This window comes from Cetorhinus maximus, chromosome 31 (genome assembly GCF_964194155.1).
Source record: "Cetorhinus maximus chromosome 31, sCetMax3.hap1.1, whole genome shotgun sequence".
NCBI classification, from domain to species: Eukaryota; Metazoa; Chordata; class Chondrichthyes; order Lamniformes; family Cetorhinidae; genus Cetorhinus; species Cetorhinus maximus.
This window is the reverse complement of record NC_135909.1, coordinates 6,825,802-6,842,047: the sequence shown is the minus strand read 5'-3', so window position 1 is coordinate 6,842,047 and position 16,246 is coordinate 6,825,802. Positions and strand designations below refer to the sequence as shown.

Sequence of the window (16,246 nt, the reverse complement as noted above, 5' to 3'; positions counted from 1 at the left end):
TCAATCAGAAACTAAAATCTTAAATCTAAACAAAGGAGACTATGAAGGAATGAGGGGAAAGTTGGCTATGGTAGATTGGGAAACAACGTTAAAAGGTGTGATGGTAGACAGGCAATGGCTAATATTTAAAGAACTGACACAGTTTGCAACAAAAATACATTCCTTTAACGCACAAAAACCCAGCAAAAGTGTTCCAACTATGGCTAATGAAAGAAATCAAGGATTGTATTAGATCAAGGGGAAAGGCGGATAGAGTGGCCAATAAAAAGGTAAGCCTGACAATTGGGAACATTTTAGAAATCGGCAAAGGAGGACCAAGGAAAAAAAATTAAGAAAGGGTAAAATAGAATATGAAAGTAAACTAGTGAGAAACATAAAAATGGACTGTAGAAGTTTCTATAGGTATGTAAGAAGGAAAAGATTAGCAAAATCAAAGGTGGGTCCGTCAGAAGTGGAGTCAGGAGAATTTATAATCAGGAATAAGGCAATGGCAGAGAGACTAAACAAATACTTTGGGCAGAATGTTGCCCTTGATGGGCGGGCGGGCGGGTGGGCCCCACCGGCTCGGAGGCAGGCGGGCAGCCGGTCGCCGCCGCCGAAACGGGCCCTGCTGCCATTTTGAGTGGGCGGGCCAATTAAAGCCCACTCAGCGGGACACCCGACGGGAAGCGCTACGCTCTCCCTGTGCGGGGCGGGAGGGATTCCCCAACTGTCAGGGTGCGCTCTTTTGCGCAGGCACGCAAGAGAGCGCACAGCTCCCTGAGACTAAGTGCTGTCTGAGGCAGAGTGCTGAAAGTTGTATAAACTTAAAAAATAGGAAAATAAAAAAATGATTAAGATGTCCCCCTCATGTGACAATGTCACACGAGATGGGACATGTTAATAAATATCACAAAGTTTATTAAACTTTTCAAAAACAGACATGAAACCTCATCCTGCCGGTGGATGAGGTTTCATGTTTTCTCTACTGCCTGCCGGGGCTCCTGGCCGGCCCACCAGCCTTAAGGTTGGCCGGGCAGGGCCTTTAATTGGCTTAATTATCCTGCCAATGGCCTCAATTGGCCATTGACAGGTCGGCGGGCGGACAGCTGATCTCGCTGTCCGTCCGCCTTCCTGAATACTTACATGGGGCGGGATGATGTCGGGGGTTCCTCCCGACGTCATCCCGCGTCATTTTCCCCTCGGCGAGTGGGCCCCACCCCCAAATCGCTGATGGGAAAATTCTGGCCAGTGTGTGACTTCACAGAGGAAAATACTAAAAACCTCCTGGAAATAATGGTGAATCGAGGGACTAGTGTAGATAATGATCTGCAAGATATTAATGTGAGTAAAAAAAAATAGTGCTAGAAAAATTAATGGGACTTTAAGTATATAAATTCCCTGGACCTGAAGGTCTACATCCTAGAGTGTTGAAAGAGGTGGCCGTAGAGGTAGTAGATGCATTGGTGATCATCTTTCAAAATTCAATAGATTCTGGAATTGTTCCTGCAGATTGGAAGGTAGTAAATGTAACCCCACTATTCAAGAATGAGGGCGAGAGAAAACAGTTTGATGTTGGTAGTAGGGAAAATGCTAGAGTCTATAATAAAGGATGTGATAATAGGACTCTTAAAAAAAATAATGATAGGTTTGGGCTGAGTCAGCATGGATTTATGAAGGGGAAATTATGTTTAATAAACCTGTTGGAGTCTTTTGAGGATGTAACTAGCAGAATAGATAAGGGGGAACCGGCGGATGTGGTATATTTAGATTTTCAGAAAGCTTTTGATAAAGGTCCCACGCGAGAGGTTAGTAAACAAAATTAGCGCACGTGGGATTGGGGGAAATTTACTGGCATGGATTGAGGATTGGTTAACGGACAGGAAACAGAGAGTAGGAACAAATGGGTCATTTTCAGGTTGGCAGGCTGTGACTAGTGGGGTACCGCAGGGATCAGTGCTTGGGGCCCCAGCTATTCACAATCTATATCAATGATTTGGATGTGGGGATTAAATGTAATATTTCCAATTTTGCAGATGACACAAAACCAGATGGAAGTGTGAGTTGTGAGGAGGATGCAAAGATGCATCAAGGGGACTTGGAGGGGCTAGGTGAGCGGGCAAAAGTTTGGCAGCTGGAATACAATATGGAGAAATGTGAGGTTTATCCACTTTAGTGGGAAAAACAGAAATACAGAGGATTTCTTAAATAGCGCAAGGCTGGGAAGTGGTGAACTTGAAAAGGGACTTGTTCATGAGTCACTGAAAGCTAACATGCAGGTACAGCAAGCAATTAAGAAGGCAAATGGTATGTTGGCCTTTATTACAAGAAGATTTGAGTCTAGGAGTAAAGATGTCTTAAGAGCACTTTTATAAAACCACACCTGGAGTGTTGTGTGCAACTTTGGTCTCTTTACCTGAGGAAAGATATACTTGCCATAGAGGGAGTGCAACGAAGGTTCACCAGACTGATTCCTGGGATGGAGGGATTGTCCTGTGAGGAAAGGTTAAACAGACTGGGCCTTTAATCTCTGGAGTTTAGAAGAATGAGAGGTGATCTCATCCAAACACTCAAAATTATTACAAGGGCTCCACAGGGTAGATGCAGATAGGATGTTTCCACTGGCTGGGTGGGTGGGGTGGGTGGGTGGGGGTGGTTGGTGGTCTAGAACCAGGGGACACAGTCTCAGAATAAGAGGCCAGGCCATTTAGGACTGAGATGAGGAGGAATTTCTTCACTCAGAGGGTAATGGATCTTTGGAATTCTCTACCCCAGAGGACCGTGGAGGCTCAGTCATTGAGTATGTTCGAGACTGAGATCAATAGATTTCTACATATTAAAAGCACCAAGGGATAGGGGGGTAGTGCAGGAAAATGGTGTTGAAGTGGAACATCAACCATGATCTCAGGGAGTGGGAGTGGGCTCAAAGGGCTGAATGGCCTACCCCAGCTCCTATTTCTTATGCTACCACGTTCTTTCTTTCAGACAGCCCTGTCACTAACCGCAAGGTACTCAGACAGACCGATTAAGGGTCGGGGTGGAAAATAGCCTTCCTAACCTTGGGGCCGAGAGATCATAAGAATTAGGAGCAAGAGTAGGCCATTCGGCCCATCAGGCCTGCTCCGCCATTCAATAAGATCATGGCTGATCTGATCGTGGCCTCAACTCCACTTTGCTGTCTGTCCTCCCATAACCTTTGATCCCCTTGTCGATCAAAAACCTGTCTAACTCGGCCTTGAATATATTCAATGACCCAGCCTCCGCTGCTTTCCGGGGGAGAGAATTCCACAGACTAATGACCCGGTGATAGAGGAAATTCCACCTCCTCTCCGTCTAAAGTGGGAGACCCCTTATCTTTAAACTGTGCCTCCTAGTTCCGGGTTCCCCCAGGAGGGGAAACATCCTCTCAGCATCCACCCGGTCAAGCCTCCTCAGAACCTTTTCTGTGTTCCAACAACATCACCTCTCCTTCTTCTAACCTCTGACAAGAGACGTCCTGAGTTTTGGGAAGTGTACCTCTTGCGTGAAGAAGTGCTTCCTGAGGGCCTGGCTCCAACTTTTAAGGCTTTGGCCCCCTTGCCCTGGACTTGCCCCCACCAGAGAAAATAGATGCTTCCGACCTAACCTGTCAACTCCTTTTAATTATCCTATGGACCCTATTTATTCTCCTGTTAGTCTTCTAACTTCAATAGAATAGGGGCATCAGAAATCACCACCCCACCCCAGGGTCAGGTATTGGACTGTCCCCGCAGGAATCTGAGCATCCCCCACTTCACCCCAACACACCATCGCCAACCCCCTACCCCCTACCCCCTACCCCCACCGCCCCTCTCAAACGGCCATATTGAATCTCTTCAGTGTCTTTGTGCACCTTGAAACACAGACGGTGCTGTAGTGGTAACATCACTGGGCTAGTAATCCAGAGGCCCAGGCTAATGCGCTGGTGGGGTGGAGAGTAGGGGGTTGGGGTGGGAGGAAGGGCAGGGGGGTTGGGGGGGAGGGAGAGAAGGGCAGGTGGTTGGGGGGAGGGGGGAAAGGCGGGGCATTTGGGGGCGGTGGGGAGGGTATTTGGACCCGGGTTCAAATCCCACCACGGCAGCAGGTGGAATTTAAATTCTATTAATTAAATCTGGAATTATAAAGTTGGTCTCAGTCATGGTGACCATGACGACCATCATCGGTTGTTGTTTAAAAACCTATCTGGTTCACTAATGTCCCCTTTAGGGAAGGAAATCTGCCGTCCTTACCCGGTCTGGTCCTACACGTGACTCCAGACCCACAGCGATGTGGTTGACCCTTGACTGCCCCTCTGAAATGTTCAGTTCAAGGGGTAATTAGGGATGGGCAACAAACGTCGGCCTTGCCAGTGATGCCCACATCCCATGAAAGAATAATGAAAAAAAAAGTTAGATCAAGTCCCATACTTAATGGGAGTCCTTGGTGCAACCCCAGATATATCAACACCTCCCATCTTTGGTCCCAGACCATCTTAATTCTCTCAGCCTTTTTTTTTATTCCGGTAAATCAGTCCTGCCCCTCAGCAACAATTCCCTTCTTCTCCAATACCACCACCGCCACTCCTCCACTTTCGTTACCCATTCCATTTCTCCAAAAAATGTATTTTTGACCCAGATTTTACTGCGGCCGGGTTTATATCCCTTCCGGCAGGGAAGGTTAAGAGAAGACTTAATCGAGGCGTTCAAAACCACCAGGGGTTTCGATAGAGTAAATCAGGAGAAACTGTTTCCAGTGGCAGGAGGGTCGGTAACCAGAAGGGACACAGATTGAAGATAAATTGGCAAAAGGGCCAGAGGGAATTCAGAAATCTGGACTGCAAAGGGACTTGGGAGTCCTAGTCCAGGATTCTCTTAAGGTTAACTTGCAGGTTGAGTCGGTAGTTAGGAAGGCAAATGCAATGTTGGCATTTATTTCGAGAGGACTAGAATATAAAAGCAGGGATGTGCTGCTGAGACTTTATAAGGCTGTGGTCAGACCACATTTAGAATATTGTGAGCAATTTTGGGCCCCGTATCTCAGGAAGGATGTGCTGGCCCTGGAGAGGGTCCAGAGGAGGTTCACGAGTACGATCCCAGGAATGAAAGGCTTAACATATGAGGAATGTTTGAGGACTCTGGGTCTATACTCGATGGAGTTTAGAAGGATGAGGGGGGGGATCTGATTGAAACTTACAGAATACTGAAAGGCCTGGATAGAGTGGACGTGGGGAAGATGTTTCCATTAGTAGGAGAGACTAGGACCTGAGGGCACAGCCTCAGAGTAAAGGAAAGACCTTTTAGAACAGAGATGAGGAGAAACTTCTTTAGCCAGAGAATGGTGAATCTATGGAATTCATTGCCACAGAAGGCTGTGGAGGCCAGGTCATTGAGTGTATTTAAGACCGAGATAGATAGGTTCTTGATTGGTAAGGGGATCAAAGGTTATGAGGAGAAGGCGGGAGAATGGGTTTGAGAAACTTATCAGCCATGATTGAATGGCGGAGCAGACTCGATGGGCCGAATGGCCTAATTTCTGCTCCTATGTCTTATGGTCTTATGGGAAGATGAAGAGAATTTTTTTAACGCAGCGAGCTGTTGTGATCTGGAAAGCGCTGCCTGAAAGGGCAGTGGAAGCAGATTCAATAGGACCTTTCAAAAAGGAATTGGATAAATACTTGAAGGGGAGAAAATGTACAGGGCTATGGGGAAAGAGCTGGGTAGTGGGACCAATAGGATAACTCTACCAAAGAGTTGGCATACGTACGATGGGCCAAATGGCCTCTTTTGCCGTGTCTTTCTCTAATTCCATGCTCTCGCACTGCGGCCCATTAGTTGGACTTGTCCCTGTACCTTTTCGTTCAAAAATATTTTTCCCACAAAGTTATGGGAAGTGTGAGCCAATAACAGGGCATCTGTTACCTCAGTGAATGATGGGCCATCCTCACCTAATAAGATTAAAGAATTGAAAACGAAGCAGAGCAATGACGGGGAAGGAAATTGGTTGAGAGTCAAATCAGGGACAGAAAGAGATATAAAAAAAAAAGAAAGATTGGATTAAGAGGGAGAGAGAAAGGAAAAGTTAATTTTCCAAAAAAAAATTGACATTTAAAAAAAATCTCTTCCAACAATTTGCAACCTGAAGGAATGAGACCTCGCACTTTTTAATTTTAAGAGTGGTGATTAACTACGATCATGCTGTTAAAAAGGGTCTTTACGCTGTTTAGTACCAGCCCTAACTTTCTGCAGTGAGTTTAAAGGGTCATAAGACATAGGAGCAGAAATTAGGCCATTTGGCCCATCGAGTCTGCTCTGCCATTCAATCATGGCTGATAAGTTTCTCAAACCCATTCTCCCACCTTCTCCCCGTAACCTTTGATCCCCTTACCAGTCAAGAACCTATCTATCTCGGTTTTAAATACACTCAATGACCTGGCCTCCACAGCCTTCTGTGGCAATGAATTCCATAGATTCCCCACTCTCTGGCTAAAGAAGTTTCTCCTCATCTCTGTTCTAAAAGGTCTTCCCTTTGCTCTGAGGCTGTGCCCTCGGGTCCTAGTCTCTCCTACTAATGGAAACATCTTCCCCACGTCCACTCTATCCAGGCCTTTCAGTATTCTGTAAGTTTCAATCAGATCCCCCCTCATCCTTCTAAACTCCATTGAGTATAGACCCAGAGTCCTCAAACATTCCTCATATGTTAAGCCTTTCATTCCTGGGATCGTTCTCGTGAACCTCCTCTGGACCCTCTCCAGGGCCAGAACATCCTTCCTGAGATACGGGGCCCAAAATTGCTCACAATATTCTAAATGTGGTCTGACCAGAGCCTTATAAAGCCTCAGTAGCACATCCCTGCTTTTATATTCTAGTCCTCTCGAAATAAATGCCAACATTGCATTTGCCTTCCTAACTACCGACTCAACCTGCAAGTTAACCTTAAGAGAATCCTGGACTAGGACTCCCAAGTCCCTTTGCAGTCCAGATTTCTGAATTCTCTCCCATTCAGAAAATAGTCTATGCCTCTATTCTTCCTACCAAAGTGCATGACCTCACACTTCCCCACGTTGTATTCCATCTGCCACTTCTTTGCCCATTCTCCTAACCTGTCCAAATCCTTCTGCAGCCTCCCCGCCTCCTCAATACTACCTGTCCCTCCACCTATCTTTGTATCATCTGCAAACTTAGCCAGGATGCCCTCAGTTCCTTCATCTAGATCATTAATGTATAAAGTGAAAAGTTGTGGTCCCAACACTGACCCCTGCGGAACTCCACTAGTCACCGGCCGCCATCCTGAGAAGGACCCCCTTATCCCCACTCTCTGCCTCCTGCCAGACAGCCAATCTTCTATCCATGCTAGTACCTTGCCTCTAACACCATGGGCTCTTAACTTACTGAGCAGCCTCCTGTGCGGCACCTTGTCAAAGGCCTTCTGGAAGTCCAAGTAGATAACATCCATTGGCTCTCCTTTGTCTAACCTACTCGTTACCTCCTCAAAGAGTTCTAACAGATTTGTTAGGCATGACCTCCCCTTGATGAAACCATGCTGACTTTGCCCTATTTTACCATGCACTTCCAAGTATTCTGAAATCTCATCGTTAATAATGGACTCTAAAATCTTACCAACGACCGAGGTCAGGCTAATAAGGCTTGTAATTTCCCGTCTTTTGCCTCACTCCCTTCTTAAACAGGGGGGTTACATTAGCGATTTTCCAGTCCTCTGGGACCCTCCCTGACTCCAGTGATTCCTGAAAGATCACCACTAACGCCTCCACTATCTCTTCAGCTATCTCCTTCAGAACTCTGGGGTGTAATCCATCTGGTCCAAATGATTTATCCACCTTCAGGCCTTTCAGTTTTCCTAGCACCTTCTCCTTGGTAATGGCCACCGGACTCACCTCTGCGCTCCCGAATCTCTTGAACTTTTGGGGATGTCACTCGTGTCTTCCACCGTGAAGACTGACGCCAAGTACCCATTCAGCTCCTCCGCCATTTCTTTGTTCCCCACCACTACTACCTCTCCAGCGCCGTTTTCCAGCGGCCCAATGCCCACTTTTGCCTCTCTCTTACCCTTTCTATCTCTTAAAAAAATGTGAAAATGCAGCGACGGCCTGAAATTCACGGGGAGGCTCCCCGGGGGACGAGCTGCCATTTCCGTGAGGCATCCGGCAGAGCAACCGCCGCACGTCCGGTTAACTTGTAGCCGTTCGCCGACGGAGGGGGTTTCTGCCCCTCCGCCGCAAAGTTGCCGGCAGTTTGTGGCTCGGCGAATTCCGGGCCGCGGATCTTTATTTCCTGCCCCTGCCTGGCGTGCAGCCAAGTCTCTGAGCTGGGCACGGCGGGAGGCAGCTTGCTTGGCAAGCGCAGGGAAGAGGGGCAGTGAGCTGGCAGCCTGGTTGCTATTTTTGGAGCGATGAATTTTTAATAATGCACGGAGTCAGGCTGGGAGAGGGAGAGGGGAGAGGAATCTGCCTGCAGCGAGAGCTGCTTGCTGATAACACTGCGACTCAGATGCAGCTTCTGAGGGCAGGCAGGATGCTACGCGTCTGTCTTGCCTTCGAGGCTTCCGAGCTGAGCTGAGCGGAGGCAAAATCTCCCGTGGGGGCCAAATCAAGGGGCCGGTCCACAACCCCTGGGGTAATTCATAAAACAGCGGAGCACTGGCCTGGACTGGATCGGATACACAGTCGCACAACCAGGTCATTCTGCCTTGTCGAATCAGCAAACTCGCCTGGCGTCATTCCCACACCCCTTCTCCCCGTAACCCCGCACGTTCAGATAACAATCCAATCCGCCCCCCCCTCGAAAGCCTCGATGGAACCTGCCTCCTCCGCCACACGCTCCGGCGGCGCATTCCAGACCCTAACCACTCGCCGCACGAAAAGGTTTTTCCTCGTGTCGCCCCCGTCGTCTCTCCTGCCGATTACCGTAAATCTGTGTACCCCCCCCCGCCCCCCCTCCCCCCCACCCCTCGTTCTCGGTCCTTCCACCGGTGGGATGCTGTGAATTCAATCTGACTCCCTCCTCGGTAACGCTACAGCTCCTCTCGCTGTCTCTCTCTGAAGGGTCCATCAAGGCACTGTTAGCTCCCTCCCCACACGCAGCAACCCAATTGCCCGCCATCTGACGCCATTTCGCCCAGCTTTACAGCCGAGCGCGCTAATCCTGCCAACCTGCTTCTTACCTCCGCCGCCCCCCTCCTCACTCCTCCCAGCTCCTAACTCCGCACCCGTCAGCTCTCACTGCCCCCACTCTGTGCAGAACGTCCATTCACTGGTGAACCAGGCACTTTACCTCGTGAACTTATTGTGGGCGATTGCATCAGGATTACGGCCTTAATGGAAACGTGGCTGAGAGGGGAGGACATTGCCCCCAAACCCCCAACCCCCACCTCCCACCCTGACCCCGTTACAGAAATCTCCCTCGTCTCACCCGAGTCACGACAGTGGCAGTGTAACCCTTATCACCAAATTATCCCAAACTAGTCTGTGCTCACTCCCATAGCCCTGTATCAATCCCAAACTAATCCCACTGCCCCGCACTCTCCCCATAGCCCTGTATCAATCCCAAACTAATCCCACTGCCCCGCACTCTCCCCATAGCCCTGTATCAATCCCAAACTAATCCCACTGCCCCACTCTCTCCCCATAGCCCTGTATCAATCCCAAACTAATCCCACTGCCCCGCACTCTCCCCATAGCCTTGTATCAATCCCAAACTAATCCCACTGCCCCACTCTCTCCCCATAGCCCTGTATCAATCCTAAACTAATCCCACAGCCCCCACTCTTTCCCCATAGCCCTGTATCAATCCCAAACTAATCCCACTGCCCCCACTCTTTCCCCATAGCCCTGTATCAATCCCCAAACTAATCCCACTGCCCCACTCTCTCCCCATAGCCCTGTAACAATCCCAAACTAATCCCACTGCCCCGCTCTCTCCCCATAGCCCTGTAACAATCCCAAACTAATCCCACTGCCCCACTCTCTCCCCATAGCCCTGTAACAATCCCAAACTAATCCCACTGCCCCGCTCTTTCCCCATAGCCCTGCATCAATCCTAAACTAATCCCACTGCCCCCACTCTTTCCCCATAGCCCTATATCAATCCTAAACTAATCCCACTGCCCCCGCTCTCTCCCCATAGCCCTGTATCAATCCCAAACTAATCCCACTGCCCCCACTCTTTCCCCATAGCCCTGTATCAATCCCAAACTAATCCCACTGCCCCGCTCTCTCCCCATAGCCCTGTATCAATCCTAAACTAATCCCACTGCCCCCGCTCTCTCCCCATAGCCCTGTATCAATCCCAAACTAATCCCACTGCCCCGCTCTCTCCCCATAGCCCTGTATCAATCCCAAACTAATCCCACTGCCCCGCTCACTCCCCATAGCCCTGTATCAATCCTAAACTAATCCCACTGACCCGCACTCTCCCCATAGCCCTGTATCAATCCCAAACTAATCCCACTGCCCCTGCTTTCTCCCCATAGCCCTGTATCAATCCCAAACTAATCCCACTGCCCCTGCTTTCTCCCCATAGCCCTGTATCAATCCCCAAACTAATCCCACTGCCCCACTCTCTCCCCATAGCCCTGTAACAATCCCAAACTAATCCCACTGCCCCGCTCTCTCCCCATAGCCCTGTAACAATCCCAAACTAATCCCACTGCCCCACTCTCTCCCCATAGCCCTGTAACAATCCCAAACTAATCCCACTGCCCCGCTCTTTCCCCATAGCCCTGTATCAATCCTAAACTAATCCCACTGCCCCCACTCTTTCCCCATAGCCCTATATCAATCCTAAACTAATCCCACTGCCCCCGCTCTCTCCCCATAGCCCTGTATCAATCCCAAACTAATCCCACTGCCCCGCTCTCTCCCCATAGCCCTGTATCAATCCTAAACTAATCCCACTGCCCCCGCTCTCTCCCCATAGCCCTGTATCAATCCCAAACTAATCCCACTGCCCCGCTCTCTCCCCATAGCCCTGTATCAATCCCAAACTAATCCCACTGCCCCGCTCTCTCCCCATAGCCCTGTATCAATCCTAAACTAATCCCACTGACCCGCACTCTCCCCATAGCCCTGTATCAATCCCAAACTAATCCCACTGCCCCTGCTTTCTCCCCGTAGCCCTGTATCAATCCCAAACTAATCCCACTGCCCCTGCTTTCTCCCCATAGCCCTGTATCAATCCCAAACTAATCCCACTGCCCCGCTCTCTCCCCTTGGCCCTGTATCAATCCCAAACTGATACCACTGCCTGCTCTCTCCCCTTGGCCCTGTATCAATCCCAAACTGATTCCACTAGCCCGCTCTCTCCCCATAGCCCTGTATCAATCCCAAACTAATCCCACTGCCCCGCACTCTCCCCATAGCCCTGTATCAATCCCAAACTAATCCCACTGCCCCACTCTCTCCCCATAGCCCTGTATCAATCCCAAACTAATCCCACTGCCCCGCACTCTCCCCATAGCCTTGTATCAATCCCAAACTAATCCCACTGCCCCTCTCTCTCCCCATAGCCCTGTATCAATCCTAAACTAATCCCACAGCCCCCACTCTTTCCCCATAGCCCTGTATCAATCCCAAACTAATCCCACTGCCCCCACTCTTTCCCCATAGCCCTGTATCAATCCTAAACTAATCCCACTGCCCCCGCTCTCTCCCCATAGCCCTGTATCAATCCCAAACTAATCCCACTGCCCCGCTCTCTCCCCATAGCCCTGTATCAATCCCAAACTAATCCCACTGCCCCGCTCACTCCCCATAGCCCTGTATCAATCCCAAACTAATCCCACTGCCCCTGCTTTCTCCCCATAGCCCTGTATCAATCCCAAACTAATCCCACTGCCCCTGCTTTCTCCCCATAGCCCTGTATCAATCCCAAACTAATCCCACTGCCCCTGCTTTCTCCCCATAGCCCTGTATCAATCCCAAACTAATCCCACTGCCCCGCTCTCTCCCCTTGGCCCTGTATCAATCCCAAACTAATCCCACTGCCCCACTCACTCCCATAGCCCTGTATCAATCCCAAACTAATCCCACTGCCCCGCTCGCTCCCCATAGCCCTGTATGAATCCCAAACTAATCCCACTGCCCCACTCACTCTCATGGCCCCGCATCAATCCAAAACTAATCCCACTGCCCCATTCTCTCCCCGTAGCCCTGTATCAATCCCAAAATCATCCCACTGCCCTGTGCTCTCTCCCCTTGGCCCTGCATCAATCCCAAACTGATCCCAATGCTCTGTGCTCTCTCCCCTTGGACCTGTATCAATCCCAAACTAATCCCACTGCCCTGTGCTCGCTCCCCATAGCCCTGTATCAATCCCAAACTGATCCCACTGCCCCGCTCTCTACCCATAGCCCTGTATTAATCTAAAACTTAAAATCTTTCCCGTAAAGGTGTAATGGTATCTCTCTTACTCTGTCACAATGTACCCGGTTACAATATATATATTACACGTTACCTAATTCTGCCCACCAACCAGGCATTTTTGCCCAGCTGTGTAATCACTAAGTAACTGAGCAATGCCACAGGAGGTTTAGTAGCTAGTTGCATCCACCATAAATTAATGAGTCAGCATAAGGCACCTTATTACCTTAAATATATTAATAAATCTATTATGTCACAACTTGCTGGGGATAGTGCGCTATAATATCAGCCCCACTGCTCCCAGAGCCGTAACAAATGTGAAATGTTTGACCAAACCACCAGATTGCCCCAATTCTACCCGACTGTTTAATTTAGGTTAACAGAATACGAGCACCAAGTTTGTAAACTTAATAAGTAAATAACTGTTTATTGAACAAACTGTCATTAAGCAGTGGCAAAAGAAAGAAATATGAACTGCTAATTTCTAACATTATAACTTAAACTCTTACCCCCTTCTTAAATTCCTATACACACACACACACATACAAGACACACAAAACATGGATTTTAAGGGTGGGATAAAACAGTTCAGTAGCACCAATTCCAGAGCACAGGATGCGATGGGTTGATTTTGATCGATGCCTTTCAAACTCCTTTCAGTTCTTTGTTAATGACACGAGGTGGTCCATAGTTTGCTGATTGTGTACTTGCCTTTGTGTCTCGAACAGTGATTTTCCCCTTTGCCTTTTGACCGGGGTTTTGAGAGAGAGAGAGAGCAGGTTATAGAGATATGAGGAGAGAGAAAAACCAGCTAGCTATTACTGTGGAATTACTGGAATCTTCCACACACAGGAGGAAGAGATTTTTATGTCTAGTTCCTTTCAGGCTAGGAACTATTCTGCTGTGCTCACACAAGACCTGGTCAGGAGCCAATTAAAATGCTGTTGTCAGGCAGCTCCCTTGGTCCAGGACTCCTTTCTGGCACCATCCTATCTTTCATAGCATACTCTGTTCCAGGACTGCAACATTGTATATATTTCTCATCCTGTTCCAGTGGCGATGTCTTTCAACTGCAGCCATTGTAATTTTACCACAGTCCAACAGGAAATAGAAAGATATGTTCCTTACAGTTCCTTTTTTTAGAAAAGGAATATACTAAAGAAATAATTTATTTATTTGTCTGTTCCTTAGGTAGCTGTCTGAGATTTACAAGCAGCCGACATACTAGATTCAAATTTCCCTCTAATAACAATTAACCTCTAACTGACCTCAGTAAATTCCTTGACTTTCCTCTATAATAATTAGTCTCTAACTGACCTAAGGATGTTTTTAGTAGTAGCAATTAGTCTCTAACTGACCTCAAAGATGTGCATTACACCTGAGTAACAGCAGTTGACCTCTAATTGTCCTCTCCATATATGTGTTACGCCTCAGTAGAAGCAATTGGCCTCTAATTACCCTTTAAAGATGTGTGTTACACCTCAGCAGCAAAACTGATTTCTGATTGCACTCAAAGATGTGCATTGCACCTCTGTAGCAGCAACTGACCACTAATTGTTCTCAAAGCTGTGCATTACACATCAGTAGCAGAAATTGACCACTGAATTTCCTCACCCTGTGTTACACCTCAGTAGCAGCAATTGACCTCTAATTGCCCTCAAATATGTATATTACACCTCCGTTGCAGCAATTGACCTCTAAATGTCCCCAACATTTTCTTGGCTTTCACCAGAAACAGGGAGTAATAGCCTTTAACTGATTGTGGAATGTTGTGAGGTAGATTAAGTGCCGTACAAAGAGCAATTTTGTAACTAAACTATTTTCTGCTTTTCTCTCCACTTCCCACCAATGACGCCCCCCCCCCGCCAACCCTGCACCTGGGATGTCTCCAAAGCAGCAGCGGCCCTTGAAACAGTCCCTGAGTGGTTCGCTGTGCCGGGAGTCTCACTGGAAATGCCTGGTCCTGACCCTCCTGATGTACGGATGCTTCGGTGTGGTGACCTGGTGCCACCTGTCCAAGGTGACCCGACTGGCCTTCAACAAACCATACGGCGGCGAGTCGATGATCTACCATGAGAGCCCCTGCTCCAGCGGCTACGTGTACATCCCCCTGGCCTTCCTCATGATGCTCTACGTGGTCTACCTGGTGGAGTGCTGGCACTGCTACACCAAGAACGAGATGCAGCACAAGGTCGATGTCAACAGCGTGTACGAGCGGATCCAACGCCTCCAGCAGGCCACCCCCTGCATCTGGTGGAAGGCCATCAGCTACCACTACATCCGGAGGACCCGGCAGGTCACGCGCTACCGCAACGGCGATGCCTACACCACCACGCAGGTCTACCACGAGCGGGTCAACACCCACCTCTCCGAGTCCGAGTTCGACTACTCCCAGCACGGGGTCAGGGACATCTCCAAGGAGCTGCTGGGCCTCAGCGAGTACCCGGCCACCAAGCTCCGCTTCACCAAGTGCTTCAGCTTTGCCAGCGCCGAGTCAGAGACCTCCTACCTGACCCAGCGGGCTCGTTTCTTCAGCGAGAATGAGGGCCTGGACGACTACATGGAGGCCCGCGAGGGAATGCACTTGAAGAACGTGGACTTCAAGGAGCACATGGTGGCCTTCTCCGACCCCAAGAACCCGCCCTGGTACGTCTCCCGCTACATCTTCTGGACGCTCTCCTTCCTGGTGCTCTCGTGGCCGCTCCGGGTTTTGGCTGAGTACCGCACGGCCTACGTCCACTACCACGTGGAGAAGCTCTTCGGCCTGGACGAGGGGCTGCTGCTGACCCCCGAGGAGGCCGGGCCCTACGGCCGCCGCATCTCCCGGGTCAACACCATCGACATGACCGAGCTGGAGTGGCACATCCGCTCCAACCAGCAGCTGGTGCCCAGCTACTCAGAGGCCATGCTGATGGAGGCCTCCTCCTCCGCCGCCTACCTGCAGCGGTGCCAGCGCTGCCGGCGGACGGTCAGCAGCTCCTCGCTGCCCTCCCGCGAGCCCGCCGCCCGCCTGCCCTTCAGCCGCAGCCGCTTCTCGCTGGGCCGGCTGCAGAGCTCGGGCCGGGCCTGCCTCTTCCGCAGCCTGAGCGGCCGCTTCGGCGGGGAGGGCGGGGGCGGCCTCTCGGCCGAGGAGCCCCCCTCCTACCGGGACGCCATCTACTTCCCGCGCCTCATCGTGCACGCGGGCAGCGGCTGCCGAGGGCACCGGCCCCGGCAACAGGACGGGCCCGGGCCGGACACTCTGCTGTGAACTTTCACCCCCGCCCCCCCCCAGCGCCGGAGGCCTTTGACCAATGACCTTTGAGCCACCTCCCCCCACCACCCCCCCCCCCCCCCCCCCCCCCCCCACCCGACACTCCCCTCACTGGTTTGAACCTCACAACGGGGAAAACTCACCAAAAACTTTTCAAGAAAAAAAAAGCACTGACTGGCCATCGTTCACGCCATTCACTCACTCCGACATGACAACCGTTTGATTGAGGAACTGAACCCCAGAGAGAGAGACTCAACGGGAGGCAGTGGAGATATCCCTGAACGTCGGACACGCGGACTCCTGCCGAGCTCCAGCTTCATCGGACACTGGCCACCCACACAGAGGGAGGATATATCGGCCTAGGAGAGGTTGCAGTGCAGATTCACCAGAGTGATACCGGGGATAAAAGGGTTAAATGACGAGGACGGGTTGCACAAATTAGTCTTGTATTTCTTCCCCCCCCACCCCACCCCCAACCGAGTGTAGAAGAAATAGGAGCAGAGTAGACCAGACGGCCTGTCAATCCCGCTTCGCCATTCACATTGATCATGGCTGACCTTGGGCTGAAACTCCTCCTAGCTGCCGCCTCCCCATATCCCTTAATTCCCTGAGAGACCAAAAGTCTCAGCCTTAAATATATTCAA

The 16,246-nt window shown here is 50.1% G+C and overlaps 1 protein-coding gene across 1 annotated transcript in view; it reads left to right on the top strand.

Moving 5' to 3' along the window:
• The window catches only part of LOC144670177 (transmembrane protein 151B-like), a 35,033-nt gene extending 19,287 nt beyond the window's left edge, over positions 1-15,746 (top strand). The window contains exon 2 of the mRNA XM_078532651.1: positions 14,247-15,746. Coding sequence (XP_078388777.1) covers positions 14,247-15,599 — 1,353 coding nt within the window. The 3' untranslated portion in view covers positions 15,600-15,746. The remainder of the gene's footprint in view (positions 1-14,246) is intronic.
• Positions 15,747-16,246: the final 500 nt, after the last annotated feature.